Genomic DNA, 19724 nt, shown 5'->3' on the forward strand with positions numbered 1-19724 from the left:
GGGAGAGCCAAAATGGGACTTATATGGTTACAAATCTTCTAAATTTTGTTAACTGCAATATTAACTCAAAAAAGACTATGAAAGATTAGATATGTATGTTGTAATCCTTAGAGAAGCCATTAAAAATACAAAGAAATATAATTTTAAAAATAAATATAGAATACTAAAAATATCTAATACAAAAGAAGATAGGAAATGAGAAACAGGAATAATAAACAGAGGGGATAAAAAATAAATAAATAAAATATTAGATCTAAATCCAACCATATCAATAATTCTATTAAATGCTAATGGCTTAAGCTTTTCAGTTAAAACGCAGAACTTGGTAGAATGAAAAAAAAAGCAAGGCCCTACTACATGTTGCCTGTAAGATAAGATAAGATAATATAATATATAACACTTACATAACACTTTAAATATAATGACACAGATAGGTAGAAAGTAAATGGATGATAAAGATCCACTACCCAAACAGAAAACATAAGGGAAGAGTGATTATTTCAATATCAGATAAAATATACTTCAAAATAAAGTATTACCATAAATAAAGAGGGATATTTCATGATGATAAAAGGAAGAGTTCATCAGAAAAGATAATAAATTTAAATATACTTAATAACAGAGACTCAAACCATATAGCAAAATAAAGCAGAAACTGACAGAATTTAAAGGAGAAATAAATAATTCCACAATCATAGTAAGAAATCTTACCCTGCCTCTTGTAGCAATTTAGAGAACTATACCAAAACCAAACCAAAGGAAAAAAAAAAACAGTATAAACATAGAAGATCTGAACATTATCAACCACCTTCATATAAATAGCATCTATAAAACACTACAACAAATGCAGAATACACATTCCTTTCCAGTGCACATGATATATTCACCAGTATAGACCATATGCTGGATTACAAAACTAGTCCCACAAATTTCAAAGGATTGAAATCATGCAAAGTGTGTTCTCTGACTATAGGAAATTAAATTAGAAATCAATAATAATAAGATATTTATGAAGTCCCCAAATACCTGAAAATTAAATAATACTTTTCTAAGTAACTTATCAGTCAAAGATGAAAATCAAAAGAGATGTTATGGGATGGTGAAAATGTTCTGGAATTAGATAGCAGTGTTGGTTGCATGCCCTTGTGACTATACTAAAAACTCTTGAACTGTATACTTTATAATGATAAATTTTATACTCTGTGAATTATATCTCAATTTTAAAAGGGGACATTTAAAAATATTCTAAACTTAAAGACAATTAAAATAAAACATAGATAAATTATGTGGCATATAACTAAAGCAGTATTTAGAGGAAAACTTAACAACTTTAAATCCTTATATTAGAAAAGAAGATCTAAAATCAATGACCCAAGGCTATACCTTAAAAGGGTACAAAAAGCAGAGCAAAATAAATAAGGGAAAACAATATGAGAAGAAATCAACAAAACAGACAATAGAGAAAATTAAGAGAGCCAAGGCAGGTTCTTTGAAAAGATCGAAAATATTGACAAACGTAAACTAGGGAAAATAGAGAAAATATAATTCCTGATACTGGTGATTTGTGCATTATCACCTAAGGTCCTACAGATATTAAAAAGATAACAAGAAAATATAATGAATAACATAAGCCAACAAATGCAAAAACTTAGATAAAGGGACAAATTTCTTGAAATATACAAGTCACCAAAATTGATACAAAAAAAAACCTGAATAGCCCTATATCAACCAGAGAAATTAAATTTCTTATCAAAAATATTCACGAAAAGGCAACGCCAGGCCTGGATAGTTTCACTAATGAATTACTCAAGAAAAAATACCATCAAATTTATACAAACTTTGTCAGACAATAAAGGAAGAGGGATCACCACTCAGCTTGTTTTATGATAGCAGCCAAACTCTAATACTAAAACTTAACAAAGACATTACCAACAAAGAAAATTGCAGACTAATCTCTCTCACAAATAATGCAAGAATCCTTAACAAAATATTAGTAAATAAAGCCTACCCGTATATTGAAAAATTAATGCATTATGTCCAAGTAGCGTTGATCCCAGTAATTCAAGATTGGTTTAACATTCAAAAATCGATCAATGGGAAAAAAATAATCAATTAATGTAATATATTAACAGAAAAATTAAGAAAATCCACATTATTTTAATAGATTTTAAAATGACATTTGATAAAATTCAATATCTAACCACGACCAGAAATTGTCGACAAGCTAGGAATAACAGGGATATTTCCCATGTTGATAAAGTACATCTAGGAGAATCTACTGCAAACACTGTATTTAATGATGAAAGGCTGTTTCCCTCTGAGAGAGAGAACAAGGCAAGGATGGCCACTTTCACTACTTCTCTTCAACACTACGTGGAGGTCCCAGTCTTTGTAATAATATGAGGGGAGAAAATGGAAGAAAGGAGGGAGGGAGGGAGGAAGGGAGGGGGAAGAAGAGAAAAAAGAAGAAAGGATGGATGAGAGAAAGAGAAAAGTCAAAGATGAGAAAGGAAGAACTACAATTATCCCTTTTTGCAAATGGTATGATTGCTCATGTAGAATCTACAAAACGACCACTACAAAATAATAAATTACTTTAGCATTACTCAGACAATACAGTTAATATACAAAAATCAATTGTATTCTTATATACTAGAGCAAAAATTGGGAAAATGAACTAAGTTCTATTTACAATAATACCAAAAAAATTAAAAATACCTAAGAATAAAGCTAATAAAAGATACGCAGGACCTCCACATTGGAAACTACAAAATACCAAGAGAAATTAAAGAAGAAATGGAGAAATATACTACATTGATACATAAGAAAATATAACTGTGCTGTCAATTCTCTCCCAAATTGATCTATAAATTCAATGCAATCACAATCAAAATCTTAGGTTTTGTAGAAATTAACAAACTGATTCTAAAATGTATACAGAAATGCAAAGGACCTAGGATAATCAAAGAAATTTTAAAAATGAACAAAGTTAGAGGACTTGCCCTACTTGTATTCAACATTTACTATAAGGCTTTGGAAATTAAGACAATTTGGTATTGGTGAAAAGATAGATCAATAGAACAGAACAGAAAGTCCTGAAACAGAACCAATAGTCCTAAAATTGCCCCATATACAACAATTTGATTTTCAAACAGGTACCAAAGCAATTCATTGGGTAAAGAGTATTTTAAATAAGTGGTGCTGGATCAGTTGGATCTCTATATGGAAAAAATGAATATCAACTCTTCCCTTATCATATATAAAAATTAACTCTAAGTAGATCATAAATCTAAACATGAAGCTTAAAACTATAAAACCTATAAAAGAATACATAGAGGAAAATCTCTGCCACCTTGGGAGAGGCAAAGGTTTCTTAGATAGAACACAAAAGGCACAAAACAGAAAAAGAAAACTGATTAATTGACTTCACCAAAATTTTAACATTTGTTCTTCAAAAGACACCATTAACAAAAAAGCCAGCCACAGACTAGTAAAAAATGTTTACAACACATTTATCATACAAAAGACCTAAATCCAGAATATATTTTAAAAAATCTTACAACTCAAAGATAACAACTCAATTTTTTTAATAGGCAAAATATTTGGACAGACACATCCCAAAAGATTTTGAAATGGCCACTGAGCACATGAAAAGAAATTCAACATCATTAGTGGTCATAGAAATGCCAACTAAAACCATAATGAGTTATCATTACACACTTATTAAAATGTCTAAAATTAAAAAGACTGACCATACAAAGTGTTGGCAAAGATGTAGAGCAATTAGAATTCTCACCTACCGCTTGGTGGAAATGTAAAACGGCAAACAATTCAGCAGTTCTTTAAAAAGTTAAATACATACCCACCATGCTACCCAGCCATTCCATTCCTAGGTTACTTACTCCAGAGAAATGAAAAAAATATGTGCACTTAAAAACATGTGCATGAATGTTCATAACAGCTACATCTGCCATCAGCACAAACAGGAATGTCCATCATCAGACGAACGGATAAACAACTACGACAGGATACTAATCAGCAGTGAAAAAAGGAACTATTGATACATGAAACAATACAGATGGGCCTCAAAATCACCATGAGTCCATTTATTAGAATTCTAGAAAATGCCAACTAATAACCTACAGTGACAGAAGTAGACAGGGACGAGAGCGGAGGGAGGGATGGGTTACAAGGGGTCACAAAGATACTTTATGGAAGGTGATGGAAATGTCTGTTACCTTACTTGTGGTGATAGTGACCAATTCTGATCAAATCGCACACTTTAAACATGTGCAGTTCACTGTACTTAACAGCTGCTTCAATAAAGTTGTTAAAGAAAAAAGCACAAAAAAGGAATTCTGAGGAGCAGAGAATTTGCATGACTAATCAGGAGTTAAAGGAGAACCAGCATTATGGTCATCAGTGCTCCAAGCAGCATTCTGTCCACTGCATCCTCCTCTTCTGCCACCACTTGTCCCCTCACGCAACCTAGACTGTCCCTCTAAAATGAAGGCTCCCGCGAGAGCTCAGATGCCCACTCACACAGATAGTCTCAATCTTTTCATCCCCCAGTTAGTTCTCTGCTTTGCCCAAAATAAGGTCTCTTGTGCACTGGCTGCTTCTTGGCAGGCATTAAGCATGTCTGGGGGAGGCACCGACAGCTGCCCCGGCAATCGCCAGATGATACCACTTCACTGCGGGAAGAACAAGACACTGCTTCTGCCCAGAAGGAAATCACTTGCAGATGTTCAAACCCCAGATTACACCAACAGCAGAGGGTACAAATAAACCATGGGCTGATCTGCAGAAGACAGAACACCCAATTTCAAAAGGAGCGTCCGGCTCCAAGGAAGGGGAAAGCAGCTGCTTAATCTTTCCCAAGGGAGCAAGACAAGCATGAGAATTCCAATTCCAAACTGTTCACGCTTTTGGACTACTCTGGCCTCAACCACCTCTTTCAACTGAATATGTACTTATGTTCTCTACCATCTATACACAGCATCTCTCTCAGCTGGAGGGAGGGTACGCCCTGCCACAAATGAGGTAAGGTAAAGTGACAGGCCCCTGTAAACTGCACAGAGCCAAAGCGATGCTGCGCATTATTACTGCTTTATACATTACATATTTAATTAAGCAAGTGTGCATACTGCTCTCCCACTAAGAAGCACCATGAGGATGGGAACTGGGTCTGCTAGCTCTTCTGAGAACTTGATGTCACTCCTGGCAAGGTGCTCAGCCAGATGGTGGTCCTCGGTAAATTCCTGTCAAGTGATCTGTTAAGTTTTACCCTGGTGGCTCCTGGCATACACACGATCACCACCAAAAGCAATCCCTACAGAATGAGACCAGACACATGTCCCTTGGCCTTAATAAATCATGAGAGACTGGTGAAAAACAATTTTTTTGGAAATTCTCTAATGTCTAAAGCTGAAGCTGAATTAGCATTTTGGGACCAAAGAACTAGCCTCACCTTCAGAATTGAGATAATGAATGCCTAAGGACCCAAATTAGTTACACAATTGTAAGGCAAAAACAGAGTCTATTTCCACAGCACAGAATGAGATGAAAGTACCCATACAGCATAGCCCAGCACAGGCTTGATTTCAACCTCACTAATGAACAAAAAATAATAATAAAAATAGGCAGTTTCAGACCTGGTACCACTACATTGTAATTTGTTGATATATTCAACAAATATTTACTGAGCACCCACGCTTAGCTCCTATGGATAAAGAAGTGAGTAAAACAGACATTATCTTGGCACTCATGGCACTCATAATCTTGGTACAATAAGTAAAATTCAGTTTTTTAAAGGGTCTGTTTTGTATTTAAAGTAACTGTAACTACAAATCAGTGCAATTCATAAGTGGTTTCAGGTACCTCCCTTTACATTATAGGTCATATGTGGCATTCTTGGCCTCTGCCATGGGCCATCTGTGTCCCTGCAATGTAGAGGCACAGTCCCTGTTGTCACACAAACAAGAACCAGGGTCAGGGGGAGGGGGAGGGGGCTGACCTCTCGCCACCTGGCTCCAGCACTGCTAGAGATGTACACGTTTGTCTTGCTGGCCAAGTTCTTTCCCACTGAGCCTAAAATGCAAGAGGAATAATTATTTTTAATTTCAACAATGTCAGATAATCACCTTGCCCAACCAGAAATGCTAAGTAGTTTCTAGCAACTAAGAACATCTTGGAAACCAGAGAGCGGTCACTACTGGAGATGTGGGTGATCACTCTGTATTTGGCTGTGTGTCACCGGACAACCAAACCCCTCATGAGGTCAGGCAAAGCACACTTACCGGTGGCAATGATGAGGCCTGGAGCCGACTCCTTGGAGAGGATGGGCATTCTCCGAAGCTGCAGGTTGAGCAGCTGACTAAGGCGCTGGGCCAGGTGCAGGGAACAGCCCTGGGAAAGCTATGGAACAAAAGGTCCAGGTGGTGTCATCCCAGGATATAATGCCTCGATCTCCCCGTGACCCCTCGGCCTGTGTGAGGACCCTGCAGCTGGACACAGAGCAGGGAGGCCTAGCCCAGAGCAGAGCAAACTCCCAGCCTGGCTGTCTCCACCCTCCCCCAGGCAGACAGGATCATCCGAACCCACATAAATGTCTCTCACTGAAGAAAAGAGAACAATAATGCCTTTAAGAAGCCTTCTGAGACTCTCCGGGAATAATAATTAGAAATCAGTGTCAACTCAACTAGATGGGAAAGGTAGCATCTAGCCACATCACCCAGAGAACCTCTCAAGTGACTCAGAACTAAAGAGAAATGAAACGATTTTGTGATATTTTCTAAGTCAGCAGAGATGTGTTTCAAATATGATTCCAGTAATTCTGTCAGAAGAAAAACCAAGAATCAGAAGTAAAAAAAAAATAAGTCTCACTGACAAGCCCCCAGATGTATAACATATGAGATACAAACACCAAAGGATTAACAATAACTTTTTATAGTAGTCTACATTTGTACAAAGGTGCAGGTGTGCAGGGCAAGGCTTCAACTCATTCAGTCTGGCCTCCAACACTTATACCCAGATTTTAATAGTTCTCCTGCAAACAATCAGGACCAGGTCTTTTGCTACATGGTCATGCCCAGTTCTGCTGGCCAGAAAGTAATTGTTCAATGTTATTCAGATGTGGCCAGTGTTCTAATCAGGGGAACTCTGTGTGCTTACGGTCAGGTAAAAACTGTAGCAAAGTTTGCTGGATCTACTTATTTTTGTCGCAAAAGGATCTCTAACAAATATCCTTCTTGCTAGCTTGGCCAATGAAAACTAGAGCAAATAAGATTGGGTCTCAAAGAAATATTTATTTGCTCACGCCTCTTTCTGACTCATGTTTCTTCACCTGCAAGCAAGTCTATCCTGTATCCTCAGGTAATCAGCCCCAACTCTTCCTACACGTTCATTCCTTCCACCACCTAAACTCAGAAGTAGAAACCAAAAGCTGATTAACTGTCCTACAGTTCATAAATAAACTGGTCAGGGAAATAAAAAGTGGAATTTTAATGGTACCATTAATTCTATTCCACTACAGCCTGACCCCCACAGCATGCTCGAAAAACACACCCACCCCCCTGGCCCCAACCACACCCCTCAGCTGAGCTGCTGAGGTCTGAGGACACTACGGAGAGAAGAGGAGGCACCTAGATATTAATATTTGTCTGTATCTATTTATAGCTTGCCTCTTCCCAAAATTACATTTGATGTGGTAAATCAATACTTACTGCCAACCAAATAGAGAAGAAAAATCAAGAAGTGAATTCTAGGGCAAGAGTCTCCAAAAGAATTTTCCCAAGAGCCACAGACACAGCATATAGGAGAATCAACACAGCTTACCATGGACAAACAAAATTCAGAAATCCAAAAGACCAAGTAATTGTCTAACTAATATGTTCAGTTTCTCTAAAAATGAGTACTACTTTTTCTGAGTTCCTTCTGCCTGGAAGTGGTGGTGGTGGTGCTTTGGCACAGAGTTTGGGAACTGCAAGGGTAGCACTATAGATCAAATGTGTTCCATGTGATATTAATGGAGTAGCGATTCTTGCATTTTTCCAATAAATAGTTGATGTAGGAAACTACCACAGATCAGGGCTCCTTCCCTTGTGTTAAAAAGCAAAACAAGATTAAAACATCTATACCTCACAATTGATTTTCTCTCCATATCCTGTGAAGGCTGGAGCCTGAAGAAATTCCCAGGTTCCCCCTTTGTCAAAGGTGATGACCGATCTCATGTTCTCCTCATTCATAGAACCGTTAATCAGAGTAGCAATGTAGACTCCTTGTAACCCTTCCACGCGGTGGAAGTCGGCAAATGGTTCATTTGCAAAATACCTACGATCAGAGAAAATAAACAGCTGTGAATCTGAATTGATTATTGGCTTGGTTTTATATTTAATATAATATTTGCTCGTTATTGTATATAACATAAAATGTAACCATTTTAACGTATACAATTTAGTGGCATTAAGTATATTCACAATGTTGTGCAAATATCATCACTGTTTAGTTCCAAAATATTTTCATCATTCCAAAAAGAAACCCCACACCCCTCGTCAGTCACTCTCCATTTCTCCTTCCCTCCCCAGGCCCTGGCAACCACGGATCTGCTTTCTGACTCTACGGATTTGCCTAGTCTGGGTATTTCATATAAATGGAATCATATAATGTGCGGCCCTCTTCCATGGTTACTTTCACTTAGCATGATGCTTTCAAGGTTCATCCATGCTATAGCATGTACCAGTACTGCATTCCTTTTCAAAGCTAAATAATCTGTTCTTTTTTAAAAAAGTGATTTTTTTTTTTTTTTTAACTTTGAGGGCCAGGATGCTTATCTGATCAACAACTCGTAACAGGGTTTAACAATAATGAATATAATGTACAAAAGTTGCTGTTAGAGTCACATCTATTTCCTCACTATGGAAATTGACCCCAAATCCTCCAGTGGGCCTTGACAAACAGAAAACATTAAGCCAGAATTGCAAGACACTATAATAATGCTGAGGCTTAAATTTTAACCCAGTCTGTAGGAAGATAACTAAGGGTTACACAGCCGCTGTCCAGGTACTTACAACCCAATTATCCAATGCCCTGATCAGACAGAAGCCCAACAGAATTGGTCGTTCCTTCATAAAGAAACAGTACATACGAGGATGGTTCTAGAAAGCCTGAGTTTATATTTGTTAACAGTGAAGCAGAGAATAAGGCCCTCCCAGGCTTTAACCACTATGCTAAAATACTGTGATTTCACTGGAAAGTAGTTTTGTGCTAAAACGGAACACACATTGCAAATGTGGGTGGATCTTTGAAAAACTGTGACCATAGTTCACACATGGCTTTTAAGACAGGAAGTGTGTCCCCCTCATATGGGGGGTTCTAAGCTACGGGGGTACATGGTAAGGCAGGGAACTGCTTTTCTCTGTCATCTGCCACACAATCTCTCCAGCTGGATGACTGTCCTGCCACCTCAAACAGAAAGACACAAATGACAACCTTTGAGGCAGAAAAAGGAAGAAGTAGGAGCACCACAAGGCTACTTGTGACTGAGAGACTGAGCAAAATCCTAAATAAAATGCCGAAGTTGAGACCAAACTCTCTGACGTGGTTTCCTCGGGTCTGTTTTAATTAGATTTCAGGCACTTCCTTAGGAGCCGGCTGGAGGCCTATTACCCTCCTGTTCTGTTTACTTCTGTTCTACTTCTTTTGATTCTATCATCATGAAATCTGCCATCCCAAGGTTTACGGGCTTCTTTCATATATCTGGGAGGTCTGAGTTTCTCTCACTTGGACAAGCCCTGTTCCTCTCCCCCAGCCATACTCCTGAGAGTTTTCTCTTTTTCTCCCCAGCAGAAGCCTCCCCTTCCCTCACACACTCCCGGCCCTTGGTCCCAGCCCATCCTTTCATTTCCGCCCTTGACCTGCCTGCGACAAGTACCCTAAGTACTTTCTCTGAGAGTCTGTTTTCTTCCATGTCATCCTCGCTGGCTAGAGCTTCGCTTCTCCCCTTCTTCCCAGAGTGCCCTGGGCCAAGACTCACCAGGTCCCCTTTGGCCACACTCTGTGCAGAATCCACGCCCTGCAGCCACGCCTGCCAAACGGCCGTGCCCCTCCTTAAGGTGCCCCCAGGGACCTGACATCTCATCAGCGCATGAGTTCCCCCGAAGCAGCCAACACCTAGCTCCTACTTCCCATAGAACTCCTACCCCGCACACCCCACCACTGCCAGGGTCATCCCTGTTAACAGTTCTTTCTCCATTTCCCTAAGTAAATCGGAACCAGGTCCTGGGCATCACACTTTCCTATCTACTTCAAAGAATACTTCATTTCAAATACCACAGAGATTTATTCTGAGCCAGTTTGCCCACGTAATCTGCTCATTCACCCTTATCCCATGTCATCTGGCTGAGATGGAGATGCAGAAGACAAAATGTCACTCAGCTGAGCACAACTGAACCTCTCTAGTCCTGAGATAAATCTGAAGAGAATAAGAAAACTGAGTCGGATGTTGGTCACTGACTCCTGACATGAAATCTATTTTCAATTTCTTAGCTGGACTGTACACTCAGGCAAGGCCAGGGGGACCTTCATAACTACATTCAGGGCCACCTGTATGTGTGACGTGGCCCGATGGCCACACCAGTGAAGCTGCTATGAGGAACCCCTCTCTCTGGCTTCTGGCTCCTTCTCTGCTGTGTCATAAAATATTCACCCAGATTATCTAACAAATGAGGAAGACAAGGAAATCTTTAGCAAGTTATGACGCACCCACCCCATAGCCAGAGGCTCTCAAAGGTAAAAAAGAAAAAAAGCATCAGTGAAAGGCCGCAGAGATAATGATTCATGATTTTAATTATAAAAAAGGAGAATATTATCCACCCATAAAAATGAATGAGGTACTGGTACATGCTACACACAGATGAACCTTGAAAACATTATGCTAAGTGAAAGAAGCCAGACACAGAAGGTCACATATTATATGATTCCATAAACAGGAAATATCCACAAAAGGTAAATCCACAGAGACAGAAATGAGACTGACGGCTGCCAGGGGATGGGAGGAGGGGACGGGGGGATAAACTGCTTCATCGGTACGGGGGTTTTCTTTTTTAGAGATGAAAAAGTTTTGGAATTAGATAGAGGTGACAGTTGTACAACACTGTGAATGCACTCAATGCCACTCAATTGTTCCCTTTAAAATGGTCAAGTTTATGTTATGTGAATTTCACCTCAATAAATTATTTTAAAAAAAAAAAAAAAAAAAAGGAGGTAGGAGCTGCCACTGACCAAACTAGGACAACCTGAGCATCAAAATGGATCATGGCAAGAACAGTGTATAACACATTAAATAATAAATAATCTGTGAGTCTGTTGGGGGGAAGAAAAGGAATGAAAGATGATAGATCTCTAAAGGAGAGGAAAGCTCTATTGGAGACCAGGTAGAATGCTGGGCGCTCGGATGGCTAACAGGCAGCTCCAACCTGATAGGTCCAAAACCGCACCTGGGGTCTCTGCCCCACACCTGCCGCCGCTGGCCCGGCCCTCCCTGACGCACTGGGCAGCCATCACGCAGCGGCTCAGGCCAAGCAGCAGTGGTCCCTCAGCTCCTCCTTCTCTCATACCCCTCGTCCAATCCCTAGGCAGATCTCACTGGCTCTAATTTCCAAATATACTTAGAACCTGACCATTTCTGTCATCTCCACTGCGACTGCCCTGGGTCCAGCCAGCGTGCATCCCCACTGGCCTGGATTTCTGTAATACTTTCACAACTCATCTTCCTGTTCCCACCTTGGTCTGCCTACAGGAGTCAAATTTCCACACAGCCTTGAAGATAATTGTAAAGATGAGTCACATGGGTACTTACTTAAAATTATTTATAACACCCTCATTTTGTTTTATGTTCTTTTCTTTATATAATGCAATTCACAGTTTTTTAAATTGGAAAAAAAAATTAACTGGTTAAGTCAGATGATATCTGATCAAAACCTTCCATTTCACTTAGAAGAAAGAAAAGTTCTTCAGATGCCCTTGAAAGCCCTATAGTTCCGAGCCCTGTTCTCTTGGGTCCTGTCTCTCACTTCTCTCTCCCCCTCCTTCAGTCCTTTGAGCCACCCCCGGCCTCCTCTCTACTCCTGCAATACACCAAGGCAGTCAGTCCCACCTCAGCATCACTGTGCTTACTGTCCCCTCCGCCTACCATGCTGCTCACCCAGGTGTCTGCCCGGCTCCCTCCCTCATGTAACTCAGGCACCTGCTCAAATGCCTCACCCCAGGAGCAGCCTATACGAAAGAATGCCCTTGCAAACCCCTGACCCCTCACCTTGCTTTATTTTTCTTCTCAGCATGTTACCAAGCATATCACATATTTGCTTATACTCTGTCTTCCCCAGCTAGAATATAAGCTCCATGGATGGAAGAGGGACTTCATTCTGATTTTTCATTGCTGTATATATTATTTCATGGCTGTACTTAGAACACTGTCCAGCAGAGAGGGGCAGGAGACTTGTTGAATAAACCAGCAATGGAATGAACTGCCCCCGAGAGCAGAGACAGCAGACACAGGCCATGCCCTCTAACCTGGTGCTCCTGGCCTGAGAGCCAGACCCCAGCCCAGACCAGCCAGCTTCATGCAGGAGACTCTTTCCAAGAACACAGAGGGACCCTAACCAGTTATACAGGTCACAAAAGCTGGCTTGTCAAGCGACAAATGAGCATCAATGGCCCTGAAAGGATCTTAAAAGGATCTCTCCCAAACCCCCACCTCCTTTGCAGCCCCTCGATGGGCGTGGTGCTCAGAGAACGCCCATCGCTGTGACCACAAAACAGCACCAAGCATATGATTTATGGATAAAAGGATCAATGATGTCAGTGCCTTTCCTACAAAACAACACTGTACTGTTAATATTACCTTTAAAAAGAAAAAAGAGTAATGATGTCAATTACCCTGAACCACTTGGAGGTAGAGCCCTGTGGCCACATGCGCCAGCTCTCGCTGACTTGATGTCTTCTAAGTTCTCTTTCCCACTGGCTCAGAGACCACAAAACCAAACGACCAAATAAAGGGAGCCCAAGGGAAAGGCTGACAGAGTGGCCATGACCCTAAATATCATTCAGAGCAGCAGTCTGCAGCCTTGGCTGCACGTACGAATCACCTAGGGGATCTTCTTAAAAGCCTCCTGCCCGGATCACACCCCAAACCAATTCCATTGTGATTTCTGGGCAGGTGACCCAGGCATCGTGGTTTCTGAAAGCTCTCCCCATGAGTTCCACATGTGCAGCCAATGCCGAAAACCACTGAACCAGGGAGAGGCTGCTGGTTGTGTTGTCTAAGGCGGCAGGGGAAGGACCCAGTCTCCTTACCTCACCAAGGTGTCACTGCCAGCCCCTCCAGGGCTGTAATAAAGCACGTTCTCCAGGGACAGGGAGAATTTCAGCCCTTCTGCTTCTGAGATGTATAAATTGGTGCGGTTGTTACTATGACTGACACACACAAACACCTGGTCCTCGGAGGCATCTGCGATGTAATACTCCTTTGGAATCAAAAGTCAAAGATATGTAAGTCAAAAACAAATACGCCCTGTGGGGCTTTTTCTATACCCAGGAAAGCAGTGACTTTCAAACGTCCCAGTGACAAGAGTGGGCCTAACAGCCCACGGGAAGTTCTCTAATCTTGGCAAAGAAGCTTGGACAACTTCCCCTTTGGAGAGCCAGAGGCAGGTCTGCAGCCTGCTCAGGCTCCTTATTGGCAAATGGGGCACAAAGTAAGAATGGGCCACTGAACTCCATAAATGACCTAAAAACCTCTTTTTAGTTAACAGTGTCTCCTTCTCTTCCCCCGTGAGACCTTTCAATATAGATATAGATTAGTGTGCACTTCATTTCCCTTTATTTTCCCTAAGGTGACTAGAAGAAGGTGGAACTCACAGAAACTAGCAAAGAACTGGCAAAACCATTCTCCGCCACATCCCCTCCAAGTTACTAGCCTTGCACCGCACCAACTGCCAACGCCAAGGCCTGCCAAGGAGCCCTCCCATGGTCACTTCTGATGACCCAGCCCATGCTGATTTCTCCCACCTTTCTCCATGTTAACATGCTGCGTATTCAAGCTGCTTCCTGTGCTCTGTTCTTGGTTTCTCCAAACTGTCTGTTACTAAAAGATGAGACCCAAATCTTACCCCTTTTAGGAACCTAGCCATCTGCAAGCAATCCAGCAGGTACGTGATAAAACAACAACTAGTGCATGTAAACTTCCCATTGCTTCAGAACTGGCACACTTAGGCCACTGACTTTGGCTCCAACCTCTCTGCCAGTCCTGCTTCACTTAAAGCAAATTAAGGTCCCTGCTCAGCTCCGCTTCAGTAAAGTGAGAAACAACAGGTCAAGACGCCCAAAGCATAAAAGCTCACTCTCTCTAGAAAGTGACTTCAGAGAGCCGCCATAAAATCCCCACAGCAGGACATCCCCACCACACCCTCCCCTGACCTCTGCGTGGGGACAGTAACACTTCTTCCCAGCTTCACCCAGACCCCACTCACGTTAATAGGATGTCTTGTGACAAACTGGGCTGGTCGCATGGGCTTCCGGCCAAAGGAGACCCAGAGCTGGACAGAAGGCTGCTGCTGGCCACCCAAGAGATGCTGCCAAGGAAGAAGAGAAAAATATTAATTGTGCCAGATTATAGCCACTCAAAACAAGCAAAAAAGAAAACAGAAAAGTTAGACCCCTCCAAATCTACTAGAAACACAAAATAGAGAATGCAACTGCGAATTCACATTTCTGCAGTGTCTGCCATCACTGGGCAGCTTGGACTGTGATGCTTTACCCTGGAAACCTGGTCCACCATAGATACTGGATACTCCACGGGCATTAGATGAGGAAGGACAACGGCATGCTGGGAGAACTTGGACGAGGGCAGAGTGTTCGAGGCTGCCAAAGCTTAAGCAGAGTGGGAGGGAGAGGATTGTGTGATGCAGCTAACGAGACAGGCAGGGTGCAGTCTACAGCCCCCAAACCACCAGAGGGTGAGATCAGCCACACACTGTGCACAGAAAACACGTTCTCTTCTCCTTCCTACTCCTATTTTTAGATCGCAAAGGATACTTCAGTCATAAGGCTTTAATTTGCACCAAGACTTCAGGGAATCTTCATTGATTCTGTTTTTTAGTCTGAATACTTCTCACTGAATAAAGTCTTTTGCTAGAATATATATTCATTGGTATGGTATTCGACATGACGTTGACCACCATCACATTGCACTTTAGAGATTTTAAGCCACAGCTGGAATCTTGAAAATGTATATAAAAGCACTAGATTAAGAGCTAGCTCTACCACCTAAGGAAATCACAAAATCTGTCTAGCCTTTGGTTTATTCATGCATAAAAAGAGAAGCTTATATTCATCAAAACTTCACATAAATGGGTTTAAATGGTCTAGAAACCTGTAAATATATGTACAAAATGTTTACATATATGCACTTAGTCATTTTGCTAGGGAGGATCCATGCCTATTAATATTATCAGACTCTCAAATAAGTCTATGACTCAAAGAAGAGTAAGAACTGCTATAAAGGCTCTACGTGGTTTCTTTCAGCTCTAAAAGAACGTGACCAAGAATTGAAGGCAAATGTTGCACACACATCAGGGAAGACACAGGGAGGCACGCCCTCGCACACAGCTAATCACACAAACCACTGTGAAACTTATTGAGATGCTGGGGTCCCCATCCAGAAGGCTTCATTGACTAGGGTGCTCTTTATGATAAGTATTAACTTCCTATCAAATAAGGAACATATCAATTTATGTTATCAGTAATATAACAACTGAGGACCCTGCAAGGCTCATATATGCCCCCAAACACTACCTGAGGACCAAGCTGAAAAAGTATTTTTGATTCATTTGAGAAGTGCACATATTCAAATTACCACTGAACAAAATGATTAAAAATAGTTTGTTTTAAAGAAGCCAGTTAGAGAGGTACAAAAGACTGCCTTTCCAAAATGGTAACTTGAAAACCATAATAATAGCTTATACTCAGTGTGGGGCCATAGGAAATGACAGATCTATTAAAAATATACAAACATATTACTTGAATGAAAAAACAGTTCCCAGCAAAATTGTTACATATAAATTCCAAAAGCCCTCATTAAGTCGATAAAATGTTATAGCTTTGTCAGATGATTACTCTATATACATATAAATATTTATGAATATATAAATACACAAATACCAGTGAAATACACATTTTTATACTTTATATTTTTTTCATGACTTCCAACTGTGAGTACAGCTTAAAAAGGACCAATTTCTCAGTGACACCCGGGCCCATCATTAGTTAAAAGTACATACTGATTGCTGCTGGGACCCCTGAGAATTGAGAATATATTTCACAGGCCAGTCCCACCCCATAAATGCAAAAATCACAGAATACTGGGGTCATCAGAAAAATCTCAGAATACATCCAACCCACTACCTTACGGGAGAATCATTCCTAAACCTGAACAATTCAGGTTCACGCCTAGTGGATTCCTAAAGAGTTATTACTTTACTGCCACCAAGAAAAGTATTAGCAATTAAACTATAGCATACTATTGATGGTAAGATGCACTGCAAGGCCTTGACACTTTTCTTAATAAACCACAGGTTTTTGGTTAGTTTGTTTAGTTTTGTGTCGCCATTATTAGAAAAGTAAAACGTGCTCATGGAAAACATCCAAGAGATGGACGAGTAGAAGGTAAAATGCAGAAGCGCAGCTCTGATTCTCAGTCCTGCATCCCACTCTACCTGCTGCAGTGCCCACTGGCTAACAGCTCTCATGCATTCCTTCAGAAACGTTCTGTGCCATGACACACAGCACATTTATACAGTGACAGACACTGCTACACCCACTCCCAACATCCATTATACCATCCAGACTGGTTCTCTACCTTTTTGGCAGCTATGTGTGGTCATGTGACTAAGTACTAGTCAATGAGATGCAATGCTGGGATCAAAAAGACAATTAAGGAATAAGACATGGTTTCTTTCTTCTAGGAGCCATCAGTCTAGGGAGATGTAAGACATATCTAGGAAAGAAATAGCATATGTCACGGCCATTTGGGGATTAAAAATACCAAATCATTTATATTCTTACTGCTAGGATTCTTTGGGGCCATGGTTCCATTATACACACTGATCTATGGGTCTTTATGCACAGAAACAAAGGGAACCAGTGTTCATGTTGCATTTCTAGGAAGGCCACTTAAAGGAACTAAATTAGCTGGACGAGGTCCTCCTTTGGCCTTTCCGTCTTTCCTTATTCTTCCTAACTGCACTAAGGACTCAAAGACTAGTGTGGACATCTTGGAGCATGAAGTAACCTAGAGAATAAAAATCACTACTTAGCATTGTAGAACAGAAAGATCGAAGCCTGGGTCTCCAATAACACCAGAACACCAACATACCAGCCCTAGACTACCTACAACTAAACTCCCATCTTAAATAAGCTACTTTTATTTCTACTGTTACCAGTGGCCTAACACAATTCCAAATTGATACAGGCAATAGAATTTTTCACATACAAATGGGATCATGATATAAATACTGTTGTGCAACTTAACTTTTTCCATTAACAGTGTATCTTACTATTCTATAATTTAAATTTGTATCATTAATAGTGTATTTAAACTTCTTTCCATTTAACAGCTATTGATAGGCATGTAGGCTATTTGCAGAAGCATTCTTCAATGAACACAATTATATATATATATAATCTTTTTCATAACTTCACAACAGTATTCTATAGGATGCATTCTTAGAAGAATCTCTAAGTCAAAATTTTTGATAGTCATCATGACATGGCCCTCCTAAAAGGTTAACCAGTTAATACATCCACCAGCGCATATACTTTCAACAAAAACTAGGAATTATTTAAATGTTTTAATCTACATCAATCTTATAGGGTCTAAAAACTTCTAAGAAGATTTTTTAATTTTTTTTTTCATTTCCCATGATTAAAAATAAATTAAGGGCTGGGTGTGGTGGCTCAGACCTGTAATCCCAGCACTTTGGTAGATCAAGGCAGGAGGATCGCTTGAGGACAGGAGTTTAAGATCACCCTGGTCAACATAGTGAGACTCCATCTCTAAAAAAAAAATTAAAATATCACCCAGACATGATGGCATGCGCCTGTAGTCCTAGCTACTCAGGAGGTTGAGGCAGGAGGATTGCTTGAACCCAGGAGTTTGAGGCCACAGTGAGCTACAATTGTACCCACTGCACTCCAGTCTGGACAACTAAACCTGTCTCTAGAAATTAATTAATTCGTATTTGAATAACCTGAATTTCAATTCATATTTCAGATTACATCAAGAAAAGAAATGGGGGATTAAGGAACTCAATAAATGACACACTCTTCTCAAGTGAAGGCCAAAGGATATTGCAGTGAGCTGTTCAACTGAAAGATTTACAGTAGTTGAGCTAGAGAAAACTGGTGGAAGAAGTGAGGTATCCAAGGCAGGGGGCAGCACAGGGACACCAGTTCAGAAGCACCTGAGCCACAGCATTTGCTGCCGCATTCTCTGGAGCAGTAACAAAGTTTCAGCAAAACATCATTATCAGGATTAGCGTTTACAATAAACATCATATATAATACATAGCTAAGATATGACATCTGGGATATTCCAGGGGAAAAAAAACATTAAGTAGTGGGTAGATAGCTAAAGAGAGCTTAGCAAACGTAGGTAAGTAATACTGAAGCTAGATGAGGGCACATGGGGAGGTCATAACAGTATTAGCTGTTCTTTTGTGTAAGTTGGAAAATGTCCATAACAAAGTTTACAAAGTTAATATTAATTGGAAGCACTTCCAGAATGGCAAAGAAATCTCGAAATCCACTCATCCATAAAAGCAAGAAAAACAATGACAAAAATTCTCAAAATCAACTTTTTCAGAATTCTGAAAATTAAATAAAGGTTTGCAAAAATCCAAGGAGCATTTAATTCAGAAACAATGGCTGAATCTTGGCAAAAACAGCCAACTTTGTGATGTTTTCATTTGCCCCAATCCCATCCCCCCCAGCCCTGTGGTAGCCTTGGAAACCCACAGCCTCACATTTACAATAGCTGTGCAAAACAGCAGCCTAGCAGCCACTGGAGAAGACAAAACAGGTTTAGAGTTCCAAAAAAGCCTGACCTGTCCCGTGGCTTACAGGAATGCTGCCTTCTCAGGTCTTATCTTTATATAACCTGACTCAGCTCACTATACAAACAGCACTATAGCCAGCCAGGGTATTTATGGAAAACAGTGAGTGACAACTAGCAAATGTTTAATATGGCAGCAGCCAGAGACAGTATTATCACTTGGGGCTAACAAGAGGCTAACTATAAAGCTTAAAAGGAAAAACTGGGGAAGATGTTCTTAAGAGGCTTTGATAAGCTCTGAAATATTCCTGGAACTCTACAAGGTCAAGCAGGTAAGAGCTGTGAGTACACTCAGGAAGTAATTGAAAAGGGTCAAATCTCTCACCTCTGGCCAATTTTGAGACTCTGCATAAGCAGGAAGTGAAGGCTAGGGCAGAGTTGTGAATTGCCTGAAACACATACCCAGAGGGCATCAACAGAGGCTAAGAGACTTACTGGTTCAAAGCATTTAAGAAAATCTCTGCCAAGTCATTAGCTGACCACTAACCTAAATTATCAGACACTGCAGTGGCTATACATGATAAAGAATACAAACTTTACAGCAATGGCACAGGAA

The 19724-nt window shown here is 40.5% G+C and overlaps 1 protein-coding gene across 1 annotated transcript in view; it reads right to left on the bottom strand.

The window, feature by feature from the left end:
* SORL1 (sortilin related receptor 1) overlaps window positions 1–19724 on the bottom strand; it is a 167204-nt gene that overhangs the window by 101577 nt on the left and 45903 nt on the right. The window contains exons 7-11 of the mRNA XM_069470765.1: window positions 14529–14630; window positions 13354–13523; window positions 8139–8331; window positions 6300–6417; window positions 6017–6090 (exon numbers count right to left, since the gene is read on the bottom strand). Coding sequence (XP_069326866.1) covers window positions 6017–6090; window positions 6300–6417; window positions 8139–8331; window positions 13354–13523; window positions 14529–14630 — 657 coding nt within the window. The remainder of the gene's footprint in view (window positions 1–6016; window positions 6091–6299; window positions 6418–8138; window positions 8332–13353; window positions 13524–14528; window positions 14631–19724) is intronic.

The sequence above is a fragment of the Eulemur rufifrons genome, chromosome 6, assembly GCF_041146395.1.
Source record: "Eulemur rufifrons isolate Redbay chromosome 6, OSU_ERuf_1, whole genome shotgun sequence".
In the NCBI taxonomy this organism is placed as follows: Eukaryota; Metazoa; Chordata; class Mammalia; order Primates; family Lemuridae; genus Eulemur; species Eulemur rufifrons.